The sequence below is a fragment of the Bactrocera oleae genome, chromosome 3, assembly GCF_042242935.1.
Source record: "Bactrocera oleae isolate idBacOlea1 chromosome 3, idBacOlea1, whole genome shotgun sequence".
NCBI classification, from domain to species: Eukaryota; Metazoa; Arthropoda; class Insecta; order Diptera; family Tephritidae; genus Bactrocera; species Bactrocera oleae.
This window is the reverse complement of record NC_091537.1, coordinates 16984442-17010004: the sequence shown is the minus strand read 5'-3', so window position 1 is coordinate 17010004 and position 25563 is coordinate 16984442. Positions and strand designations below refer to the sequence as shown.

Sequence of the window (25563 nt, the reverse complement as noted above, 5' to 3'; positions counted from 1 at the left end):
AAATCGTGTGCGACTGCAAGATCCTTCTGGAGCAGAGTAAAATGTAGGATATCTATTAAACTACTTGCCATTTGCAAAGTCCATCATTCAGCAATGGAGTTCTTACAGGAAACTATCAAATAGCCATTCATCATGTCAGGCTAAAAGTTCCGTCGGATGCAAATTGTTAAAGGGTGATGAGGGTCTTTATGATCAATTTAATGGGAGTTTTAGGTACCACAACTGACCGGCGTTATAAGCTGTCTAAGAAGGATCCCTGTAATATCGAGCTTCTTTTTGCATCCAGCCTTATTTAAATGATTCCAAACGGTTTTAAATGCCACGTTTATATCCAATTCAAACAGTGCTTACATGAAGGACGGTACGACTCGACGATTTTCATTAGTGATATTTTCGACAATTGGCGTTCCAAATTTTATAATAAATTTTGATATCAAAGATGTGGTGCATCTTTTTATAAAATTTGTGTCCTCACCCACTAAGTTTATTGAAGTCGGTGAAGCATCTTATTGAGCTCACCGCGTTTCTGTATCTTTCCTTATCATATTCCATTCATTTCCCATTTAAATCTCATCTGCTGCCATTTATCAAAAGCATCTATTCAGATATTTATTCAGATATTCAGGAAGCCCACTTTGGGGCCACTGTACTGTCCATCATTCGTGCTAAAATTTCGTTTCGTTAAGCCCAGAAGATAGCTGTGTGAATGTGAGTTCCGGTGTATGTCAGTGCTTAATTCGCTGTGAACATCCCAGCTTAGGAAAGGGAAGACTAATTACTCCTTTAAACAAAACGCGTTTTCTAGTCACATATTGACTATTACTCGAGTTCTCCTAGTAGCTCAAATATTATGTTCATGTTCATAGTGATTCTGAACTTAGAGACCGTTACCTAGAATTTAGGATAGTTAATAGTGGTAAATGCCTTTTGAATTTTTGAAATCTTTTTATCTTTTGAGCATTCTCTGGATATATTTTGTGGACCCAATATTTATATAATTCGAGTTCGAAATGAATTGATATTAATTCCTTACCTACATTTTCTAAGTCACACGCATGTTTTGTTGTATAAAAGTTCATAAATTACGAAATTACTAAGAACACTTGTTAAATAAATGGTATTTTAAAAACAGAGTTGTAAATTGAAATAAACAGAAACAAATTTTTCAAATTCGCAATAAATTAAGAGCATTACTTGCTATAAAGAGCGTCTACCAAAGAGTAAGAAAAGACAAAATTATACACTCACAGAAAACCACAGATCTTCAAACGCGCAGCAAACCAACAGTCAAAGGCAGCAAATCGAAATTGAAATCAAAATCGAACTGTTGAAAAATCACTTTTGCTTTCAGTATGGCGTCTTCATGTTTTTTGTTGTTGCTGCATTGGCTTATAGTCTTTTTTCAATGTTATTACGTGCGTTTGGTTTTGTTATTGTTTATTTGCAGAGATCGCTTTTTTATTGTTGTTATCGCATTGTTATACGTGCGGGCGAAACAAGAGCACGCTGGTGCCGAGCATGCAGCTACGTGAGCATGTGAGTGTCGCGCGCACTTATGGAAATCGCTTTTCAGCTGAGCTCGGCTTGCGCTTAGCCACAGAGTTGAGAGCTTATAATTCAGCTCAGTTAAACATTTTCCTCATTCACTGTTAAGTGAGGTGTATATATATTTCTTACAAGTATTCTTGTTCGTTTCATTACAGTTTTCTTGCAATGGCAATTGCTGTCGCTCGTGTGCCTTGAAGTTTTAACGGGTTAACGCAGCAGTGTCAGTCGTTTGCGATTATTCGCCGTGAACAGTCGGTCATAAGTTCGGTGTTAAGCATAAGCAGCCGCTTCCACAACGATTCGGCATTGATTGATTTGCGTGCAGCTTAAAAAAATAAATTAATGAAAACTAAATTAAAAAAAAATTTATCAAATACAAATTTTATTTGCTGGAGAGCGTTTGTTTGTGCATATCTTTCCGTACTTTGCATATCTCTGCTGTTCGAGGGCGCGCGAATTTTCGAATTTTGAGCGAACGTATGTGTGCTTAGCATTTATGTTATGTCGCGAATTGATTGTTTGTTAAAATAATTAGAATTTTTGTGTTCATGTGCGAATTGTTGAGAATACTGACTGGTTAGTCAATTTAATTGCGTATGTGAGAGAATGCAATAAAAAGCAAATGATCGAAATGAGTCGTGAATAAATAGAAATTAATGTATATATTTATAAAAACAATTAAAAACATAATAATAAATAGTAAATGTAAGTGCATATAACTTAAAGTAAAAATGTTAACTGTAAAAAAAACACAACCTTAATAACAATAATAAATATAATATGCATAAAGTAAAGAAACATATCAAACGACTTGTCAAAAACAAAAAATATATAAATAATTGTAAAGACATATATAATAAATATTATACAAAAATATAATTTTTTCTCTTAAATATTTAAAAAAGTATTTTAAAATTTTTATTTTAATATATTTTTTATTTAGTTTATTTTTTTTAACGAAAACTGAATATAATATATAGAAAAAATAAATATTTTAGAATATCTCGTATTTGCAAAAAAATTTTAGTGAATTTCTTAAGTAAAAATTTTGATGAGAAGCGTTCAAGTTTTAAAAAGCCTTTAAATTAGATATCGAACTTGAGAATATAAAATTGAAAATTTTACATTTTAAATTTGCTGTTCAGTAATATAATTCTACAAATGTGTAGAGATTTAAAATAGTAATTTGAAATGAAGATGAGTTTTCCAAGTCCAAATAAGTACAGTTTTTGTTAAAAAGTTAATTTTTTTATATACATACATATATATATATTATTGCACATCACTGTATATGTATGTATGTACGTACACCTTGTCGTTCCATTATTTAATTTATTTATATACTTAATAATTTTTTAATTTTTTTACAATATTTTATATTCATTTAATAAATTGTAGCATAAAAAATAGTGCATTTACCTACGTTGCTTAACTCTTTTGTAGAGTAAAAAATTATTAACACAAAAAATTAAAATATAAAACAAATTGTTTTAATTTGAAAAATAAATAACCAAAAATTGTTTTTTGAAAACATAATCTAAATATAAATTTAACATTAAAAAATTTTTAATAATTTTCTAATTAAAGAGAATTAAAAATTTATACAATTATAATATAAAATATTGAGAAAATACAAATAGAAAAAATTATAAATTATCAATTATTTTTCTTAAAAGATATTAAAAAAACATTTTTAACAATTTCAGTTTTGAAAAAATTATATAAAAATAAAATTAGCGCATAAGAAATTTAAAAATTTTTTAATCAAAGTGAATTAAAATTTTAATACAAATAGCATATAACACAATCAAAAAACAAAAATAGATAAAAATTATAAAGTATTAATTACAACAATTTTATTTTTGAAAAAATAATATAAAATTAAAATTAATATATAAAAATTAATAATATTTATTTTTTTTTTAAATACAGAATAAAGTCAAATAAAAGTAAAGTAAAAAAATTTTTTTTTATAAAAATAAAAAACTATTTTTATTAAAAATTATTTTAAAAAAACACTAAAGATAAAATATATGTATAATAAAATAAGAAAGTATATAAAGACAGTTAAGCAGTTAAGACACTATGAAAAATAAATAAATTTTTAACATGAAACTTAATGGAAGAAAAGCTAAAATCAAATTAAATATTAAACCATATTTCCGAATTTTGAAAATTAAATCTAATTATCAGCGATTATAATTTAATATTAAAATTTTTTTTAATAAAATAAGTATTTCAAAGGCCTATAACAAATATAAAATTAAAGTAGAATAGTATGGAAAACATGCAAAAAATATTAAATAAATATGTTTTTAAAATATTAACATACAAAATTATTAATCAAAGTTATAATCACAATTTTTTACAGAGAATACAAAAAGTGTAAAAATATTAAATATACAAAACTAAAAATCGCAAAGTAAATTCAAACACTTCCAACTCCATTTCGAAGTTCGTTGCTTGAGTCTTTTGTATTAGTGTCAACCTATAACCTTACCTAATCAAATACAATAAAAGTGAATAAAAGCGTGAATTAAATTGAAAATAGTATTGATTTTGTGTGAAAATGCGCCACCACACGCTCTGCTGATACCGCCGATAAATCGATAGCGCGAAAAAACACCGAGTGACTAACGAAACACAAAAATAAATGGCGTTAACAAATTTCTCGCTGCCCTTTGGCGCACTGACGCAACAAGTGCCCACATGGGGTGCCACCCTGCCGCCACTGCACCCCGCCCACCAGCTAGCCGCCAATACCAACAATTTACTCTATTCGCCGGCCGATCATCAGCAGCAGCAGGGCGACGACGCCGCACCGCCGCCGGAATCAGATTTCTACAAAAACAATCCGTATGCGCCGCCACAATTGCATCAGCCGCAACAACAACAACAGCAACAGCCGATACGTCAATCATATCAATACAATAGTAACAACAAAAATCACAATATACAAAATAATAATCGGCTGAAAAGCAGCAACACCTACTTGCCGCCCATACCGCCGCCCGGTGCGCGCAACACACAATTTAACAACCAAAAACAACAGCAGCAACAACAACAACAACAGCATTATAGTCATTTCAGCATAAATCAGCAACAGCAGCAGCAACAGCATCATCAATTACAACAACATCAACAACAACAAATCAAAGGGAACAATGTCGCCTTCAAGGCAGCCACATCCGTTTCCACCGTAGCCTCGGCCGCTGCGGCAGCCTCTGCTGCCTCCACTTCGACCAGAACCTACGGCGAAGGTTCTTATAATAATTTTGGCGCTGCAGCACCTCAACAGCCTCGCCCACAGCAGCAACAAAAGCAATTTTATAATTCCTATAGTCATAGCACTTCCTCATTTGTTGCACAATCACAGCAGAAGACTCAAACGCAAACAAGCCAACAAAGCTTCGGCACAGCACCAGTGACCGAAGCACCGCAACCAGCAGCGGTTTATGGCGCAGCACCAGCACCAACGCTGCGCAACGTAGATGAGGTGAATGGTGGTGGCAATGATAGTGTTGGTGATATTGGTGGTGATAATGATACTGGCAATGAACCGTATCCGCATCGTCCACCCGGCTTCACGCGTGTTCAGGCCGGACAGGGCACACGCACACAGGTGCATGCTGTGCTCGACTACGATGTTGAGGAGGGCGAAGATGAGGAATACTATGATGAGGGTGATAAAGGTGAGCGCCACTTAATATGCTAAAATTATATGGATTATTTAAAATTGATGTTTTGAAAATAGAAAAATAGTACTTTTGCTATCATTCTATGGATCTCTGAGAATTTATCTTTTTATGTCCTTGGGAACCTCAACAGAATGACTATTTTGACGTCCTTTAAATGCTGACTCTTTTGTTTAATACTTATTTTGGTTTGTCTTTGCTAAGTCTAATGTTAAAGGTGCAGGCTTGCTATCTTGTACTTATTAAAATGTATTTTACAAGATATTTTGTCTGATAGGAAAGTCGAAAAATTCAGACGAGCTTCTGGTACAGTCAAGCCACAGCTTAACTTCCGATCGTTTCTGGAATATTTCGCAATTTTGTTTGAATACAATTCTATTACTTTTTAGCTGACCTTTTTTGTATACTGAGCAACTCTTTACAGATGTAGTGATGAATTATGTGAACAATGCTATCAGCACTTTTCGACGTTTTCAATTAGATTAATTTAATTTGGATCAATGAAACTAATGAGCTTACTTTATTAGGTAATATCTCCTTCAAGTGTGGTTAAATAAGATTAGACTATATTCAAAGTATTACAGATCTAATTGCATCGCAATTTATATTTCTTCATATAGTTAATCGCCTAACCATAATTATATACACGAAAAAATATTACTGTTAGATAGTACGGTCAATGTAAATTCGATACATTCGAATTATGACCGGAATGGATTCATTTTATTGCTTTAAGTTTTTCACGATAACTTTTTCCATTACTATGTCGTAAGTGATTATTTTCACATTCAGCGTAAATAACATAATTCTGGCACCGCCAAGTCGTTCCTTCATATATGTATTTCGAGTGGTCTGAAAATATTGCGCTGTGATTGATTTACCGTTATTTTTGTAAGAATATTTTACAGAAGCCTTGAGTGAGAATTGTGATTTTACATTGAAATTTAGAAATTACTGTTAGAGCATTACAACCACTTTTGATGGAACAATTGCATATCATTTTTAGTATAGTGTGTACTGGGTGTAAAGATGGGTAAAAATACTACTAAAAGAGTAATTAACTCTGTAAGTTATGCTTGGAACTGTTTGAGAATAGGAATCATTAATCACCAACTCATTAAAAAAGTGGTCGAAATTGGTCCAAACCTTTTCTAATAATAACTGTCTTCGACTCGAAAGTGGTATAACCGCTATTTTCAATAATATCAATACTTGTTTTTTATATTTTAGATCAGTTTTACTATTGTGAATGGCGAAAAATATACAAATTATTGTCGAAAATAATAATACAAAGGTTGTTTTTATCCTGAAAACTGAATCCTTTATTTATAAAAAACAAAACAAAGTGCTTTTAAAAACGTTTTTTGCTGCAAAAAGAAGAATTTCTCCATCAAAGAAAAAAGTGCAATACAACTAAGTATGCGTTAGCGCATATGTGAGCGCAAATTTGTACGGCAAAAGCTAGCTGGCCGTTGGTTTGAACACCTGCTAAAATTTATTCGATTCACTACTATGCAATGCTTGCCAAATCGAAGACAGCTAATATTTCAATACAAAAGTGGAAACTTTTATCGATACTTTATTCGGTATAGAAAACGAGTGAAGCAGTTAGCTCCTGGCTTATGAGTGTGAGATCAGGAATATACAGATATCAGCTAATCATGTCGACTTTAAAAGAGATATTTTGAATGGAACTGAGCAGGTATATGACCTATGATATAAATTAACCTCATACTCGAAATGTGTGCAATCGGTACACAATTTCACCCAGTAAGGGGTACTGAATTCATTTGCGAGGAATACCTAATATTTGGCTCCAACCGAACTTTATTCTAAGTCTCTTGCTAACAGTTATTAAAGAATGTGATCTCAAAATTGCCACAAAATTCTTAATAATTAATTCTTAGTACTAAATATGTATATGTATATATATATATAAATATAATATATATAATTCTACCATAATGTCAATAATTCTACCTTTTGTTATACTTTATACTATTTCTTAGAATAACTCCTGAAAAATATTAATATTAATTATTTCGCTCTGAGCGCTAATGAATGTCAACGTTCCTTGGCTATTGAAAATCGAAAAAAAAACAAGAAACAACTTTAACTTCGTTTGCAGCGAAGCTATAATACCCTTCACAAATACAAAAGATTGCTTACAAGAACTTGATTTTGATTGGCCAGTTTGTATGGCAGCTATACGCTATAGTAATCCGATCTCATTAATTTTTTTGAAGATTACACATTTGCCTTAGATAATAATTCATGCCTAATTTCTTGAATATATCTCGTCAAATGGAAAAGTTTTTAATACATGCACTTGATTCCGATCGTTCCGTTTTTATTGCAGCTATATAATATAGTGATACGATATCAGCGTTTCCAACAAATGAGCAGTTTCTTAAGGAGAAAAGAACGTGTTTAAAATTTCAGTTCGATATTTCCAAAACTGAGGGTCTAATACGCGTATATGCACAGAGACAGACATGGCTAAATCGACTCAGCACGTCATGCTGATCATTTATATATATATATATACTTTACAGGGTCCCCAACATTTCCTTCTGTGTGTTACAAACATCGTGCAAACTTAATATACCCTGTTCAGGGTATAACAATATTATATTATCAACTTTTAATATAAGGCTTCCAGATGAATCTCAACTCAAATACTAATGGAAAGCGCGTGGCATATGGGTAGGCGTGATTCACGCAACACTACAAATTCACACAGACAAATATTTAAATAAATTAAGCAAATTTGCCTAAAAACTCGGAAGTAAAGTTGTTTGACATCTAAACGAGTCGAATTTTGCATTCGCGATAAAAAATATCAAACTTTTTAACGCTAAAATACTGCACAACCGATCGCAGACGTCGACATATTTATTGTTTTTAATGTTTGTTTCTTTTCTGTTTTTTAGTAATACTACTAAAAAGGAGCTACAAAGCTAAAGACAAATATTTGTTGAAATGCGTGCTTTTGTTGGTTTTTGTTAAATATTTACTCTGAGGCGAGTGTTGAAGTTAACTGAGTATATTGAGTTACTCCGCTTTTGTTGTGTGTTTGATATTATTATTTGTTTTTTTAAATTCAGTTTTGTTTTTGTTTTTACTTTTAGCACTTTAACTTTTATTTCTTTGCTATTGTCTATGCTAATATTATTGCTTTTCTATATACTTCAGTACTTTGCCATTCGTGCGCTCTTTGTGATAAATGACAACGCATAGACAGCTTTTGTTGTTATTTACTTGTCGAACTTAAACGACTTAGATGAATAGCGCTGAATGAGCTGATGGAAGTGATAGCCGTTCTACAAAAACAATAAAAGTGGTTATGCTAAAGGTAGGAAAAAACATAACCCAGTAGGCACTTTCGGTAAGTAGTAAGGCATTACAGATGGGTTAAGTTTCCACAAAAAAAAAGTTAAAAACGAGATTGCCTAAAATGATCGCTCTTCAGCAAATCTATTAGTGTATTTTAATCATTAAAAAACAAGCTTTTTATCTTTCGGACAAGCACCAAGGCAAAGCCACAAACGTCAGTTATATATGTATGTTTGTATAAGGCGGTTCTAATTCGACTGAAATTTCTAGCCGCTAATGACTTTTTCAAGTTTGGAAACAAAAAAAGTCGCACGGGATCAAATCGGGGGAATACAAATTTTATTCTAATTCGACCGCTTTTGCGGTGATTCGACTATTTCTTGGACCTTGGCGTGTAACAGTGAATCTATGCTTCCTTAAAACTCCATTGGTTTGCGCTTGAACACCGTCAAATACTGCTATGAAGTCAGCTCATGGTTGCACTAATTGTTCGCAGTGAGCAGACGCGGCACCCATCAAGCTAACAACTTTCTCATGCCCAATATTTTATTCATGAGGTTTTTTGAGGTGTCTTCTATTCCTATCCCACACTTCCACTCCTTCAATCAGCGGTCTGCCAATATGAAATCATGGAATTCTGTTACATGTTATAACCGGTTTCGGAGAATCTGAGCGTGGCTTATCAAAAAAATTGACATGTGACCAAAGTAAAACTCATCAAACTAACTTTTAACGGTCGCCATCGCAGCAGAAGAGCCAACGTAAGCAACATACGTACAAGTGTTCGTGAAATTGCCTTCCGAAAACAAGAATCAAATCACTAATCGCTATTGCTCTTATTACATTTTCACAAATCCGCGGATGCGTTTACTTCACAACGCGGTCAAAACAAAACTACCACTCTGATCCAACTGATTTTTGACAGTAGACATTTACGATAAATGTACTACACGATAGTTGTAGTTCTCTTGCGATAGTAGAGCCATCGGGTAGTAAGGCTAATTACTTATTAAACGACTCTCGTAGATGATTTTTGTTCACGAGAGTTACACGACATAACTCGTTATAAAAATGGTAGGTGTGACTCTAAACCAAAATTGTCAAAGTCAAATTTATCTTTATACCCTAAACAGGGTATATTAAGTTAGCCACGATGTTTGTAACACCTAGAAGAAAACGTCGAAGACCCTATTAAATATAATATATATATATATACGAGTAAATTATGAACGGGACGAGCCAAGTTAATTTAGTCCCTCAGTTTTTGAGATACCGAACTTAAATTTTGCTCCTCCTTTTCTTCCCAAGAAGCTGCACATTTCTCGTAACCGTCGATAACGGATCACTATATCATATAGCTGTCATACAAATGACCGATCGAAGTCAAGATAAGAATCTTCATAAATGATCTTTTTTCGTTATTAAGTAAGCTTGAAGCTTGTTTATACCAAACAACAAGTCTTGAAAGAAGTAGCAAAACATTTTCCGCTTGATGCAAAATGTTTTCAGATATAGGTACATGTATATATACAATAGTATTTTTTCTTGTGTCCTGATCTTTAAGTGACCGGAGAGTAGACTTAAAAGTGTGTACTAAAAATTAAATTCAAAAACTTACTCTTCGAAATTTTTGACGCTGGCTGCTACAAATTCAATTAATCTCAGAAACAGTTTCTTTCTAAAGACAACACCTTCTATGCTTTCAAGCTTCGAACCAGCGGTTTAAATTTTGTGAATAGAGTGACCAAAACCTATTATCTGTGGTTACCTTGGCAACTTAACTTTACGCAAAATGTTTTTGTTATATAGACCATGATAAATAATGAGCGCTGGAGTCGTTGAGCTAGAACTTCACACACTGTTTTCTGCCGAATCTATGCAATCCGTTTTAACTTGATAACATATTTATAACAAAACTATTTATTTTGAATTATTACAACAACAATTATCTTTATATATTTGAGAAACCAATATATACGATTTTCTTAGTATATTAAATTTTGTATTGACTAATAGGTATAACCTTAATCCCCAATATCTTGGTTTTGTCCCTTTAATTTATTCGCCGTTTACCGCTAGCTTTAAAGATTCTGATTTGTAATTTTTAATGATTGACAAGTTCTTGCAAAGGTGGTATTTTTATACATACATGTATATATACATATATATATCCTCAGCCATTAACGACAGAATTTGTCAGGCGACTTTATTCTTGAAGTCTCTTCAGTGATGAGGCATCACAATTTTGGTATTTATATAACATATTATAAATATTTTCTTATATGTATGCCGCTCACACATTCACATGCGCAGACATACATACATTCATATACACATGCATATATGCGGCTTGTTATTTAGTTTACCGCAAACGACCTTGCCATTTACTTTTATAGGCCTTTAACCTTGCACAGCTGTGTGGAAGATATCATCAACCTTTTGATTGGGAATGTTGATGTTATTGCTATTATTGTAATTTTCTTCGGTTGCTTTTGTAGCGATGCCGTTGGGATTTTTGTTGTTGTTGCTGTTGCTGTTTCTGTTATTGGTATCGATTTGCTTACTGCATTCTTCTGTCATATTGACAGCTACGCTCGTAGCTTTTTTGGTTATATTTTATTACTAAAAGCCAGCTGCTTCTGACGTAACTGAATCTTCTTCCATTTATGCTATTTTCACACACGCGGTTACTCTTTTTTAATCAATTTAACTAGTCGCTTTAACAATGAGATTTGTTGTGGTGGTTGCTAGGTTGAATGCTTATTTTACCCCTTTTTTCAAACCAAATTAAAAAATATTTTTTATATATTTTTTTTCTAAATTTTTTATGGTTTCGTATTATTTCTTTTTTATTATTATTATTATTTTTTATTTATCAAATTTCTTTAATAGTTTTTATAAATTCTCTTGTTTTACCATTCATTTAGTTTTTGAGATATCAATCGTAAATTTTGTACACCTCCTTTTCTTCCCAAGAAGCTGCTCATTTGCCGAAATCGTCGTTATCGAATCACTATAGCATTAAGCTGCCAGCTGAACGATATAAAACTTATTTATTTGAAAAATATATTCACGAAATTTAGCATAGATTATTTATTATCTAAGATACCTACAGTCTCTAAATAATTTGTTCGGATCAACGACTGTGGTATATAGCTGCCTTACAAACTGATCGATCAAAATAAAGTCCTTACATGGAAAATTTTTTTTATTTGACAAATTATCTTCACAAAATTTGGAAAGAATTATTACCTTAGGCAACGCTATGATCTTCAAATAAGCTGTTCAGATCGCTAGCTGTCTAATAAACTGATCGTGCAAAATAAAGATACAGATCTATTTTACCCTTTTGTGCGATACGAAATGCATATAAGAAAGGTATTATAACTTCGATGCAACCGAAGTGAACGTTTTTTCTTGATTTTTATTTTTTAATTTTATTATATTTTTATAACATCTTGTTTGTTTCGAAATCATGTATAGTTTTTTTTTCTCAAACGCTCTCTACTTATTCAACTGGTGTTATTTATTATAGTCTAATGCAGGTTTATATAGTTCAGACAAGTTTATATTATATATATATACATATATATATACTAGTACATATATAATATATCTAAATCTGTATGTATTTTCTTTTAATTATGCTCACATGCATTGCATTGACTTTTGCTTTTAACATGTTTTAATTAAAACTGTGTGGCGGCGAGTAGTAGCTCATGGCTACAAAGCGTACTCTATATAACCATAGAATCAGTGAACTACTTTGAATTGATTGCTAAATATTTAAGTTTTCAAAGATTTAAAACCTGTTTTTATGCTTCCCTATATTTCTAGGTGGAGTACCACTTAGATACAAACTAAATGTTATTGTATAAATACACCTAGTATTAGTAACCAACCGCCACTTGTAGTTGTGTTTGCAGTATTTCTCTTCAATTTAGTATTTATTAGTAATCGAAGCTACATTAGCGTCTTATACTACTTGTATACGCAGAAGACAGATATGTCGATTAAGAAAACATGCCAGATTAGTTGAACTAAAGTTAAACTACTTAAAGATACAATAAAGCAGCTTATAACACGCGAGTACTAAGTAGTGTATGTGAATAAGGGATTTCATCATAATGATACTGAATTGTCGGGATTGATCCCGAAAATAAATATTTTAATTCAACGATAATTTAATAAAGGCTCATTTTTTATTTAGTAGTGGTATTTTAATTTTTTAAGAATGATACCAAAATTTCGGGATTGATCCCGAAACGGGTGAAAATTAAATGAGTGAAATGTTTTTCGCATTTTAAGTTTTTTTAAAATTAAACCGGGATTTTATAATGATACTGAATTGTCGGGATTGATCCCGAAAATAAATATTTTAATTCAACGAAAATTTAATAAAGGCTCGTATTTTATTAAGTAGTGGTATTTTAATTTTTTAAGAATGATACAAAAATTTCGGGATTGATCCCGAAAGGGCTTTTAAATTACTTGAAAATTAATTCAGTGAAAAGATGTTAGCATTTTAAGTTTTTTTTAAAATTATACCGAAATTTCGGGATCGATCGCTAAAATATTTAAAATTCACTGAAAATTAAATCAGTCAAAAGATTTTAGCATTGTAAGATTTTTTTTTTTTTAATTATACCGAAAAAACTTTAAAATTCACTAAAATGAAATAGGTGAAGTTTTTCAAAAATGAACCGAATTTTCGGGATTGGAGAAAATTTTACCATATAAGTCGATGCCGAAAACGTCTTTTTTTCAATACTCTGCAATTTTAAAAAACTAGTTAAAAAGGAATAGTAATTTATTTTAACAATACATTTAAACATTTTTTAGTTATGGATTAATTACGTGTGAAAAATTATTTTATATCTTGGTTTGGGGTTTTATAATTTAATTTAAATAAGGGTGGAATTGATTTTAACAAAATTGTTATACGATTTTTTATTCAAAATAGGTATACATTAAACTCAATAAATAAAGGAAAAATCGGAACTATAAAAAATATACATAAAAAAAAACCTTAAATAAAAATGACATCAATGCTAAAACACAAAATCATCGACCACTAAATGAAATCGGGTTTAATACAATATAAAAGAAATGGAAATCACCAAATTGCAGTTAAAGTTGGAAAAAATTAAGAATAGCAATCAGACATAGGCATCAGGACAGTCGTTAAATATTTATGAAATATTTTTGCGATAGTTAGTCACTAGTTTTTAAAAATGTTTACTTTAATGTTTTCAGATTCATTCCAAGTCTTAGAACTCTTTTAAGATATCTGACATCATGAAAACTTTCTTTTATACGATGAAACATATGAGCCGGAGCAGTATATTTATGGGCCAAGGTAATGTTTGGTGGCAAAATTGAGTATTATATAAGCGTTCATAAATCAATGTTGAACATTTCCTTGGCTTTCCCAAATAGTCGAAGAGATGAAGCAGTCTAATCTCGTCCAAACAATAAGTCTGACAATAGTGGGAGTAGTTGCGAAAGTTAGTGAGTGATTTGAGAAACATATTCAATCAGTATTAGACACTAAAAGATATTGAAATATTTCTTAAAATTATTTTTTTATCTAAATAAGTTTTTCTTCCAATCCATTTTAGAAAACAATCAATCTGAACATATTTTTGAAACAATCGAAACAATTCCATATCTAACAGAAACCATTAACTGTAATCCAATAAATTTGCAATTTTTCACTTAACCTTCAGTGTCATCTCACATTTTATTGCTTTTTAAAATGAAATAAATTCCAATTAGTAAAATGTACATATCTACTCACAAATATACGTGTATAGAATATTTTTCTGAATAAGTTAATTTACTGAATAAGTACTCCATTTCGTACTTAAATATGGCGCATTATTTTCGATTTTTAAAACTTGAGCTACTTAAGTGGTTTTTACATATGTGTACATCTCAATTAGTTTGATATCCCAAAAGAATTTTATGCAAATGAAAATGGACTTTCGTGAGTAACTACTTTGTCATTTGTTGCTTGTCGTGAAATAAAATGGCGTGTTGCACATTTAAATTAATTGAATAAGTTAAAAAACACTTTGAAACTTAGCGTTAGAACTTAAGACTATTTGAGATATTATTTTTGTGCAAAACTCTCAATATAATTATCAAAAAGAATAACAAATGAAAGAAATGAACACAAAGCAAAACAGTTGCCTCAAGCTGTCTAAGTCTAAAGTCATGTTAGGAATCATCACATAGCCTTCCACTTAGATTTTAACTTCAGATTCTTGATAAAACCGTTTGAAACATGATATTTGTTCCCAATTTAAAAAAGATTGAATAGCTGTTAACCCGAAAATTTGATTCCTTATGATATATCGCCCCAAGTTATCATCATTGTCAGCTCCACAACCCGGTGCGGGTTTTCGTTTGCTGCAATTCATGTCTCCAATTATTTCTGTCACTTGCTTCAGTTCGCCAGCATCGCAGTTCCAGAGCAGAGAACTTATAAATCCTACAAATTTTATTATTTGCCTTCCGGAACAAGTTCATGGCCAAATATACTGTGTAATAATATTCAATCAATTTTAGCATAGTTTTCTCGGTTTCTGGATATTTTTACAGCTCCCTTCTCTTTATTTTTGGCCATTTTCGTTTACATATACTTATATTCTCTAACTCCTGGATGAGTGTAGGATCAAGGTGTCACATCCATCTATAAAGGATGTTGAGAGTTAGAGCTTTTACTATCATTATAATGCTCATAAGATGATAACCAATAAGTCTTTCTAACTGTTTATGAATTTTATAATATGATGCATGAAAAACATGCACGAATCATGCTTTTTTCTATAGACCCAGACAAAATTACTGATCCCTCGCACGCAGTTCATGTCCATTTAGTTCGGAATGGATTATTTATTTACTTGTCGCCATAAGGCCTCAGTGTGCCCTTATAGCGACATACACTTTTCATTCGGGTTGAAATATCATATCCTAACCTAACAAGGTGGTATTCGCTAGGTTATTGCACAATATTATGATACTTAAAGTCTATCAAACAAGACAGCAATAAATTAAGATATTCAACACTTCCTGTGACAGACTTGAGAAAAAATCATTGAAATCGCTAAGATAATATATTTCTCCATAGATAACTATCTTAATAAATACAGCATAAAATACTGACTTCTTTTCAACTTGAGCACAAAATACTGATTTCATTTCAACTTGAACGAAATGCGGAAATCGCGGTTGAAGAGTGCAGAATTAATTACTCCAATTCGCATTAGTCAACGCCCACGCAAATGTCTTTCGGTCAAACTGGATGGGATTTTTTCAAAATGCTACTTGAACAACTTAAAACGTTTTTTATCTGTTAAAACTGATTTAAATTAATGACAGCTGATTTAGTTTGAAGGCGATAAAGAAAAAAAGTATTTAAAAAATAGTTAAAAGCATTCAAAATAAAATAAAAATTAAAATGGCAATTTTTTTAGGGTATTTACGGCGCTATATATAGTATGTAACTGCAAACTTAATACTTTAGCCAAGTCCTTAAAAAACCGTTATGTAACAGCTAATGCTACGCACACGTTTCCATAACTCTCTAACCACAAACATATGCCTACAGAAATTAACAAATGCGTTTGCTATTGTTATTTTTGCGGCCTCATCTTTGTTCAACTCGAAATTTATTGTTCCTTTGACGTCGGTTTGCGGTATTTATAAGCACATACAAATCTATGTATATGTGAGTATGTGTGCTGGTATGCAAGCTGTTGCAAGGGGTCTCGAGCGCATACGCTCTTCAAAGCAATTAACCTCATAAACTATTTTCTACTCTTATTGGATACACACGTATACATATCGACGCGTGGACCCATAAATATAGCATGTGTGCGTATTTTTGAGAAACGTGCCGACAAGTGTTTTCAGTTTTTAATTATGAAATTTGTAACCTTTTTACACTTCACCATTTTTAACACTTAATGCCAAATCGGCGATTTACGAGTCTACTTCCAATATACATTCATACATACATACATATATTCATACAAATTGGTGAGGACGTTTTGTTTTTATACTCTTGCAACATGTTGCTACAGAGTATAATAGATTTGTTCACCTAACGGTTGTTAGTATCACCTAAAACTAATCGAGATAGATATAGAGTGATATATATATATATTTGATCAGGATGCCGAGACGAGTTGAAATCAGGAGGTCTGCCTATCTGTCCGTCCATCCGTCTGTCTGTGCAAGCTGCAACATGAGTAAAAATTAAGATATATTGATGAAACATACCCACAAAACGCTTTTAATAAAGCCGTACCACCCAAATTTTCACACAACATATATTTTAATCCTTTTTACGATAGTATGAAAATGGGTGAAATTGGATGTTAACCCCGCCTACAGCCCATATACCGGCTTTGTTGAAAACTACTAAAATAACTAACTAAAGTAACTAAATGCATCAGAGACAAATTTCACACCCAGGATGGCACAAGAGAGCTTTATAGGAGCCGGTATCAAAATTGCACGGTGGGCGTGGCATCGCCCACTTTTAGGTGAAATCACATATCTCGGGACCTGCTCGATGAATTTTAACCAAATTCATTACATAACATTCCTATAGTATTACTATGTTTTAACGCTAAAATGGACGAAATCGGATCACAACCACGCCTACTTTTTATATAACACAATTTTAAATTCCATCTGATTCGGGAAGTAAAATAAAGTAATAAAACAATGTGATGCAATGACCTATAATATAACTTTAAAAATACCAAATTTGATTGTAATCTATTTACAATTTCCACGAATAATGAATATTGAATTGTTTCGCAATATTTTTTAATAGAAAGTTTTCCTAACACCTGAAGGTATTTTCCCTGCTTTGATCCTTGCAAGTTTCAAGAGTATAAAATATTCAGTTACTCCCGAACTTAGCCCTTCCTTACGTGTTCATATTTTTTTGGTGTATCTCTTTCAAACGTTTCCGATATGAGTGATTACGGTTTTTTTGTTTTGTTGTAAAATCAGCTAAAGCGTGAAGTCAAAGCAATGCGTCGCACATGTCATTAATTTGTTGTAGAAGAGTCGTATTAAATTTGTTGTAATTAAAATCAAAGCTTAAGCGGCACAACCTTAAGTTTTGTGGGTTTCTTGAGGAATATAAATAGTTGAAAATGTATTTTGAAGAAGTTCAATATACCATTCTCAAAGAGCTCTTTTCGAACGCCTAAGTGGTATTGATTAGAATCATAAACGTTCCCAAGACAGTATGGTATATATTATCGCAATGTTTGTATTTGCATCTTTTCAAGAATAGCAAAGCAGTATTCCTCAAAGCCTTTCGATAATTTTTTAAGAAAATATTGTACGGTAGATCGTTTTCTCTTCTCATTGACATTTTTTTCGTTTATTGAGTGTGTAAGATTATTAAGCAACGATTTATTGTATACTATATGAAAGATGGGTTACATAAAAATGGCTTTTATAAATTTTAACCAATGGTTAGCTAACCAAATGTTTATTTTATTTTTGTGAATGATTTTGGGAAAATATGATCGCTGTTAAGAATTTTCAAGACATCTCAGCTATCACTTTTTCTTTTGGGTATGGTTAGCTAACCGGCGGTTAATTCAATAATTGTTCACGATTTTGGAAAACAGTTCATACCATATGCATTGTGAATTCACAGAAATTGCGCCTCGGCTAATTTTTTATGACTATTCCTCAAGTTTTTAAGATATCGATCTGAAATGTTGCACACGTCCATTCCCTCTCAAGAAACTGCTAAATTTTTTGAATCGACGATATCGGACTAATATAGCATAGTATAACTGTCATACAAACTGATCGATCAAAATCAATTTCTTATATGGCAAATGTTTCTATATGAAAACATATCTCCACGAAATTTAGCATGGATAATTGTCCAACGCCACGGTATAATTTCCTACCAAAATGCTCAGATCGAACCACTATAGCATATAGTTGGCATACAACAGTGCCAGCAACCAAACAGACAGATAGTTCCTCACTGTTAAAGCATCTGGCTGTAGACAATTTTGGCTTGAGAAAGAATTATTTCGATAACAATGTTATCCTTCGACTAGAAGATTGTTAAAAAAGAAGCTGTCATAAAAATTTGTTTTTGAAAAATTCTCTTCACAAATAAATATTTTTCTGAAAAATATATATAAGCAGTTAGTTTGTGTGTTGAAGAGAACCACAACATATACTAGGATCGTAAGGAGGCCGATATATTCAATAAATTTCAAACTTGCATGAAAAGTAACCCCTTGTTGGTGAAGAATATTTCTATTGCATAAGAAACTACAACAGGGTAAGAACTTGGCTTCAAATAATCTGCAGAAAAAAATGTACGTTTTTTTTCAAAACATAACGGAGAAGTAACTCATACGATGGCTTTCAGTTATCTGAATTATCGGAATATTAAGATAATACTTTTTAATATTTGAGCACACAATATTTTAGTATATTTTTTTATTTTTTCCTTCTTATATAAAAAAAACATTCAACTATATTTTATATTCTTGTTTTATATAATATATATGTATATACATTTAGATATGCAAATAAATATTAAAGTGACAGACACGCTATTCGTCGCAGGTTTTCGACAAGCATTCCGCCGACTTTGTTGGTAGTCGTTTTTAATTTTTTCATTACTACACACATGTTTTTGTTATGACATTTATGCCCACAAGTCATTTGTTTTTTTTCTTGTTTGCGGTGTGTGCCATGAAACGTAGACAACATAATTTCCTACAAATGTTTACAAAGTGTTAACAAAAGCGTTTTGAACAAAAGTGAATCTAATATTTTTTTTTAGAAAATATAATTTATGTCTATGAAAGCTGCGTGTGTCAATTATGTATAATACTTTTTTTAGAAAATATAATTTATGTCTATGAAAGCTGCGTGTGTCAATTATGTAATAATAATAAATATTAAAAAAACACTTGATTGCTTTTAAAATTGTTGTGGTTTCACATGTTTTAGAGGCATAGTTAGAAATACCAGGTATGGAGTGAGCGTTAAGATACAAACGTGTTGCTAAGGAACATTTGTTGTGAATGAGCCTTAATTTTTTTTCTGTTCGATTGCCATGACATCTGTCAAACATATTCAATAACCTTACAGTCATTGAACAAACAACCGGTCAAATTTTGTACCGAATAGTGATGATTTGCGGAAAGTATTAATTTTTTGTTTCCATTTGAAGAAAAGTGCTGCAGAGTCGCATCGAATGCTTGTCTAGGCATATGGTGATCATGCTCTATCAAAAGCAACATGAAAAAATAGGTTTCAACGGTTCAGAGATATTGACTTTGTTGTGAGAAATATAGAAAGTGGAAGACCACCAAGCAATTTTGAAGACGCCGAACTGCAAGCAATATTGGATGAAGATGGTATTTTTAGTCAAACGCAAATGGCAGCCATGTAGCACAATAAACAATTTCAGACCGTTTGAAAGCTATGGGAAAAATCCAAAAGAGTGGAAAATGGGTGACACATAAATTGAATGAAAGACAAATGCAAAACCGAAAATACACTTGTGAAATTTTGCTTCAAAGACACGAAAGAATATCATCGAATTGTCACTGGCGATGATAAATGGATTTATTTAAAGAATTCTAAACAAAATCATGGGTTTAACCATCGACATCGACTGCAAAAACAGATCGATTAGGTAAGAAGGCAATGCTCTGTGTTTGGAGGGATCAGAAGGGGTTACCAGAATTACTTACCACTAATGGTTTTTAGTTCGAGAACTTGAACAATCAAAAACCATTCAGCTGTCTCAAAATCATATTTTTTATGTTGCTAGGGTATATAGCCTAATAGAACAAATACCCGAAAACAATATAAATTTTAAACGTATCTATTTTTTTTTGACCAGATAAAGTACAAATATTACATATACTAGGGTGGAGCGAAAATTTTTATTTATTTTTTTGCTTAACCTAGGGGTAAAATCTGTAGATTTTTGGACAAAAAAATTTTTCTTAACATCTAGAGGCCCACTCAGTTTTAAAGTAAATTTCGAGTTAACATTTTTTTTGGACATGAAAAAATTATTTTTTGTTTAAACTCTTTACATTTAAAAAAAATTACCGAATGTGACGGGTTTTGACTCAAAATTTATTTAACGCTTAAGGAAAGCATGTTGTCGCTTAAGACTTTTTTTTAAAACTCCAATAATGACCACAAAAAATGTTTTTAAGTTGATAACTTTTAATTGGCCAGAAAGAGGACTCTCCACAGCTTTTAGAACACTTATCAAAAAATGTTTACGAAATGAAAATTTTAACTCGAAAATTTACTTTAAAACTAAGTGTACCGCCTCTAGATGTTAAAAAACATTTTTTTTTTCCAAAAATTTTCTTTTCTTACTTATCTACATATTTTTTTTCGCTCCACCCTAATATATACGTATATTCATATATTCAAAACTATATATAGATCACATTGTCTATACAATTTCGTGAATTCCCAAATGAAATCATTATGACGGAACTTATTAATGTTTCTTTTTAACAAAAATAAATGATACCAAAAGTCTACCACCCGCAACACCAGGTTACTAATCGTTTGGATATATAAATGACTATTTTTACTTTTACACAAATCCCACGATGCTAAGAAATACCGGAAAATCCCCATTGAGTCATGATGGGTCTTTTAGAGCTGCTTTTGAGCAAATTAAGGCAAAAATACGTAATTTTCTCATTTCTATTTTAAAAGCAACTAAAAGTGTGCGAGTTTGAGAGGTATAAAGGGTGGGAAGAGATGTGCAGGTGTGCAAAAAGAAATATTTAAGAGTATTGCGAGCACGCTCAGACAGACGCTGTCAATAGCTCAATGATACAATGGACAGCTGGACGTTTGAATGATTCGCTAGTTAATCGTTTCGAGTGCGGGCGGTTTGGATTGTGTGGTGTGAAAAAACTGGACGTTGACAGATGTGGCGTCGGAACGCGTTGAATGGTGCTAAGTGGCGGCGTTTGCGAATGGATTTTAATTAAAAAGATATTTTTTTTAATTTTTTGAGTTCTATTGACGGTTGAAAAACTAGACAAGCAAAGCGGGCAAGTACTTGACGCCGTCGCTCAAAATTTTAAGTTCTTAATAAACAAGCTCATTACATACAAGTATGTATAAGAAGTGTAATTATGACAAGTAAATTTTTATGTGCGAATGTTTATCTTTAGACTTGCCCAAAATGTCTACCAATGTCTCTCGTTCCGCCGGTCTGACACTTCACTCAATTGCTGTCGCTGGATTCGCAATTGTCAAACAGTGAAATAATTGAATTTCAATTAATCTGAGTTGTATATTTATACGTGTATATGTAAAATATATATTTTTTTCTATTTTTTTAGCCGAAATTAACATTTTGATGTTTCTAGCATTACTAATGAATCTACTCACTTATTCACATCTTAATGGCTTGAATTGATGACTCTATACAATGTGGTTGTTTTCTTGGGTTTCTTCATTTTTTGCAAAAACGTGATTGTCTGTTGTGTTTACACAGCACTGAAGAAAATTATTGATGGTTGACAGTGGAAATGTTGGCATTAAACGATTTGAAATTGGTTTCTTATTAATGGTTGATATAGTTTTTGCAAGTGTTAAAAACGAAATAATTTTTTTTTTTTTGGCTTAATTATTTAGCTTTTTTGTCATTTGAGAACTTTTTTTTTATTTTTTTGGGATTGGCGGAATAAATTTATTTAATAAAAATTATAGGAGTGTTTAGTAATTTTTTCATAAAAATTTAAAATAAAACCATTAATTGAATCGTTAAAAATAATTTCTACACATTAACTATTATTCATAATTATTCAATTATTCCATTCACAAACTGACAAAGTTAACCGTATTTAGAATATCCACGCTGAGTAGGAACTCCCATATTAGCATAATTCCAAACTGTTGGTACCACTACATGATCTTTTTTATACTCGCCAACGTATTTAAATTGTAGAAGGCTAACGTACTAGGCAAATTCTAAAAAGAAGCCATTTAGAAAATTTCGCACTAATTAAAATTCAATTTATTAGTTTGACTATACATATGTTCGATGACATTTTTCAGCTTCAGTTTTCATGCTGCATCAGTTCAACTTTTTCTAGATATGTCTGACATATTATAGGTTAAATTATTGTCAAGTAACAAAACGTACTACAAAAAGTCATCAATAGTTGTTAATTTTTCATAAGCAAGTGCGAAAAGAACGCTGAATGGGACTAAAATTTCCCAGAAAGTATTTAAACTGTTAAGAAAGGTCTAACTTTGATCATTTATTTTGGAAGTAAAAAAAACTTGAAACGTTCTTGTTTGTTCAATTTAGGATCATGGTGCTAAATCCAAGTCTCATCCATAGTTATAAGGCGACGGAAGAAATCGGTTTTATTCTGCTTAAAACGCTCCAAATTATGCTGAGAAATTTGTTTTCTATCCAGTTTTTGTTGAATTGTTAACGTGTGTGGCACTAACTTCGCAAACAGCTTTTTCATATTTAATTCTTCATGTAAAAAATGAAGTACTGATTCGTCTTAGATGCCTATGGCATTAGCAATTTTACGCTAAGCCGTACTTGTACCTTTACTAACAATATTATGAACTTGCTCAATGATTTCTGGTGTAGTTGCGATTTTTGTCATCCTTCGCGTTGAGCACCTCAATGCCTAGTACGACCATTTTTAAATCCACCAGCCTAAAATTCAACGGTGCCTTTTGAATTTGACGACAATTTTTTTATTTGACGAGGTATCTTCACGAAATTAGGCACGAGTTATTGCTTAAGGCAACAAATTATTATCCACAGAAATTGGTCAGATCAGATCACTATATCATATAGCTGCCATACAAATTGAACGTTCGGAATCAAGTTCTTGTAAAAGGCCTTTGTATTGGTGAAGGGTATTATAGCTTCGGCGCAACCGAAGTTAACGTTTTTTCTTGTTTTCTTTTTTAATTTTAAACTTGCTTTTCATCTCAACCCTTAACCGTTGAATATCACAGTAATAAATATTTATTGAATTGTCATTGAAGGTGTTAAAAAAATATTATAAATGCCTGCTACTATTTCTCGAAACGTTTTATTGCGCCCGTAGTGATGAAATTTATGATCAAAAGCAATTTATATTGAATGAAAAAAATGAAAAAGGAAACATTTATCGAATTTTCACGTGCGAACCAGTGACTTTTCGGCGCCAAGCTACAAATGGTAATCGATAATAAAAATTCGCTAAAATGTCAATACTGCCGCGACAGCTGTCTGCTTGGGCGTCCGGCTGACTGGACGTGTGAGCGATTTGGATTTCCGCTGGGATTTCGGCTTTTAAACGCGCGAACGGGAGCGACATTTTTGGGCATAACAAGTGTTATGGGGACGACAAGACCCGTCACAGCGCGTGGTATGATGATTGTGACGATAAAAATCACAAATACAACAGTAATAACAACAACAACCACAAGATTATTAAGAACTGCAGCGTAGTGTATTGCGTCAACAAAAACAACCCAGCGTTGAGTTAAACAACAATGAAGCGAGTAAAAGATTTTGAGCGCATTTCGATGAAACTAGACAAGCAAAACCAAAAAAACGCCTACGTTGCGTGCGCGTTCGTGCTTAGTACGCCTGCCGCTGATGGCTCACTTGTTGCGCACGCTCCGACTCTTCAACGGAGCCAAGAAGCTTCAACACTTCTAATGCCCACGGCTGCTTCTGCTGTTTGTACAAGCTGGTATAAGTTAGATTTTTCGCCTTTGCGACAAGTGATTCTTTTTGCTCACTCGCATTTATTATTTTCTTATTTTCTACTTAATTATTTTGAGCTTCAAACCAGTATTGGCACATACCATTTCATTTAGTATTATTGCTATTGTTATTATTATTTTAATTTAAGCGTTGAGTGTTTGCCGATACGCCGAGTCTATTGAGCGCTTTGACATTTTTCATTCATCAGTAGTGTTAAGCGCTCTTCAAATGTAGTCGGCGATTAGTGAAAACGAGCGTGTGAATTTTAGCTGCAAAAAGCCGCGTGGCGACTTCGTTTAAATAATAGAGCGGGTGTGTGTTGAAAGTGAGTGTGAAAATTTGTTTAATAATTTAAAAATAAATTTTTATAAAGTATAAAAGTTGATAAAAAAAATGTATAAGCTGATGATAGTTGCTTAAATTTGTAAAAAAAAAAATTATCATTAATAATAAAAATCTCATGTTTTCATACTTGTAAGTGCAATTCATTCTAATGTGCTCAAAAATTTAATAAATTTATTTATGCGAATATAAATCAAAGTGATTGCTGGCAATTTTTCAATGTTCCCTCCTATGTTTTGACGTACATTTATCCAACAATTTTCATTGCAAAGTCTGTGTAAGTTCATTAATTCACCACTCAACTGCTAATTATTCAATTATCTAGCGTTTACATTAATTGTTTAATTGACAAAGTAGCAGTGCAAACGCTTTGTCTTAAACTCAACACACATTTATTAAATGCTTGTATTAATTTTTTAGCTTGCAAAGTGCTTGTAAAATCATTGAGAGCGATTTTATTTATCGTACAATTAAACGCCCATCGCCGATTGATTGGTTATAGTTTTTAAAATATGTGCATTTGAGCAAAACTATATGCTTATTAAGTGAATGTTTACTCTGTTAAGCGTATAAGGGTGGTTCAGTAATGTATTGGAAGTGGTTTTTTCCTACTTATTGCAAGTTAAATTTTTGAACAGAAAAATATTTTTCTTTAAAATTTTGTACACACACACAACAAAACGTTTAAAATTTATTTCTCTCACTTAATTGCATTACTAGCTTTCTTAAGAAAATAGCACGAAAATAATCAAATTTCGTGAAGATACCTGGTCAAATAAAAAAGTTTCCCACACAAATACTTGATTCAGATCGTTCTTCAGCTTCTAAGGGAGAAAAGGACGTGTGCAA

General features: G+C 31.9%; 1 protein-coding gene across 4 annotated transcripts in view; it reads left to right on the top strand.

Annotated features, from left to right (window-relative positions):
- The first annotated feature begins 1721 nt into the window (after positions 1-1721).
- Positions 1722-25563, top strand: part of spz3 (Spaetzle domain-containing protein 3) — a 61200-nt gene continuing 37358 nt past the window's right edge. Inside the window, exons 1-2 of one of the 4 annotated variants that reach the window (XM_070107605.1) lie at positions 1722-2025; positions 3920-5240. In XM_070107605.1, coding sequence (XP_069963706.1) covers positions 4202-5240 — 1039 coding nt within the window. In that variant the 5' untranslated portion in view covers positions 1722-2025; positions 3920-4201. Of the gene's footprint in view, positions 2254-3919; positions 5241-25563 lie in introns of all 4 variants that reach the window. The other 3 variants (XM_036366867.2, XM_070107604.1, XM_070107603.1) reach the window with 3 other exon arrangements.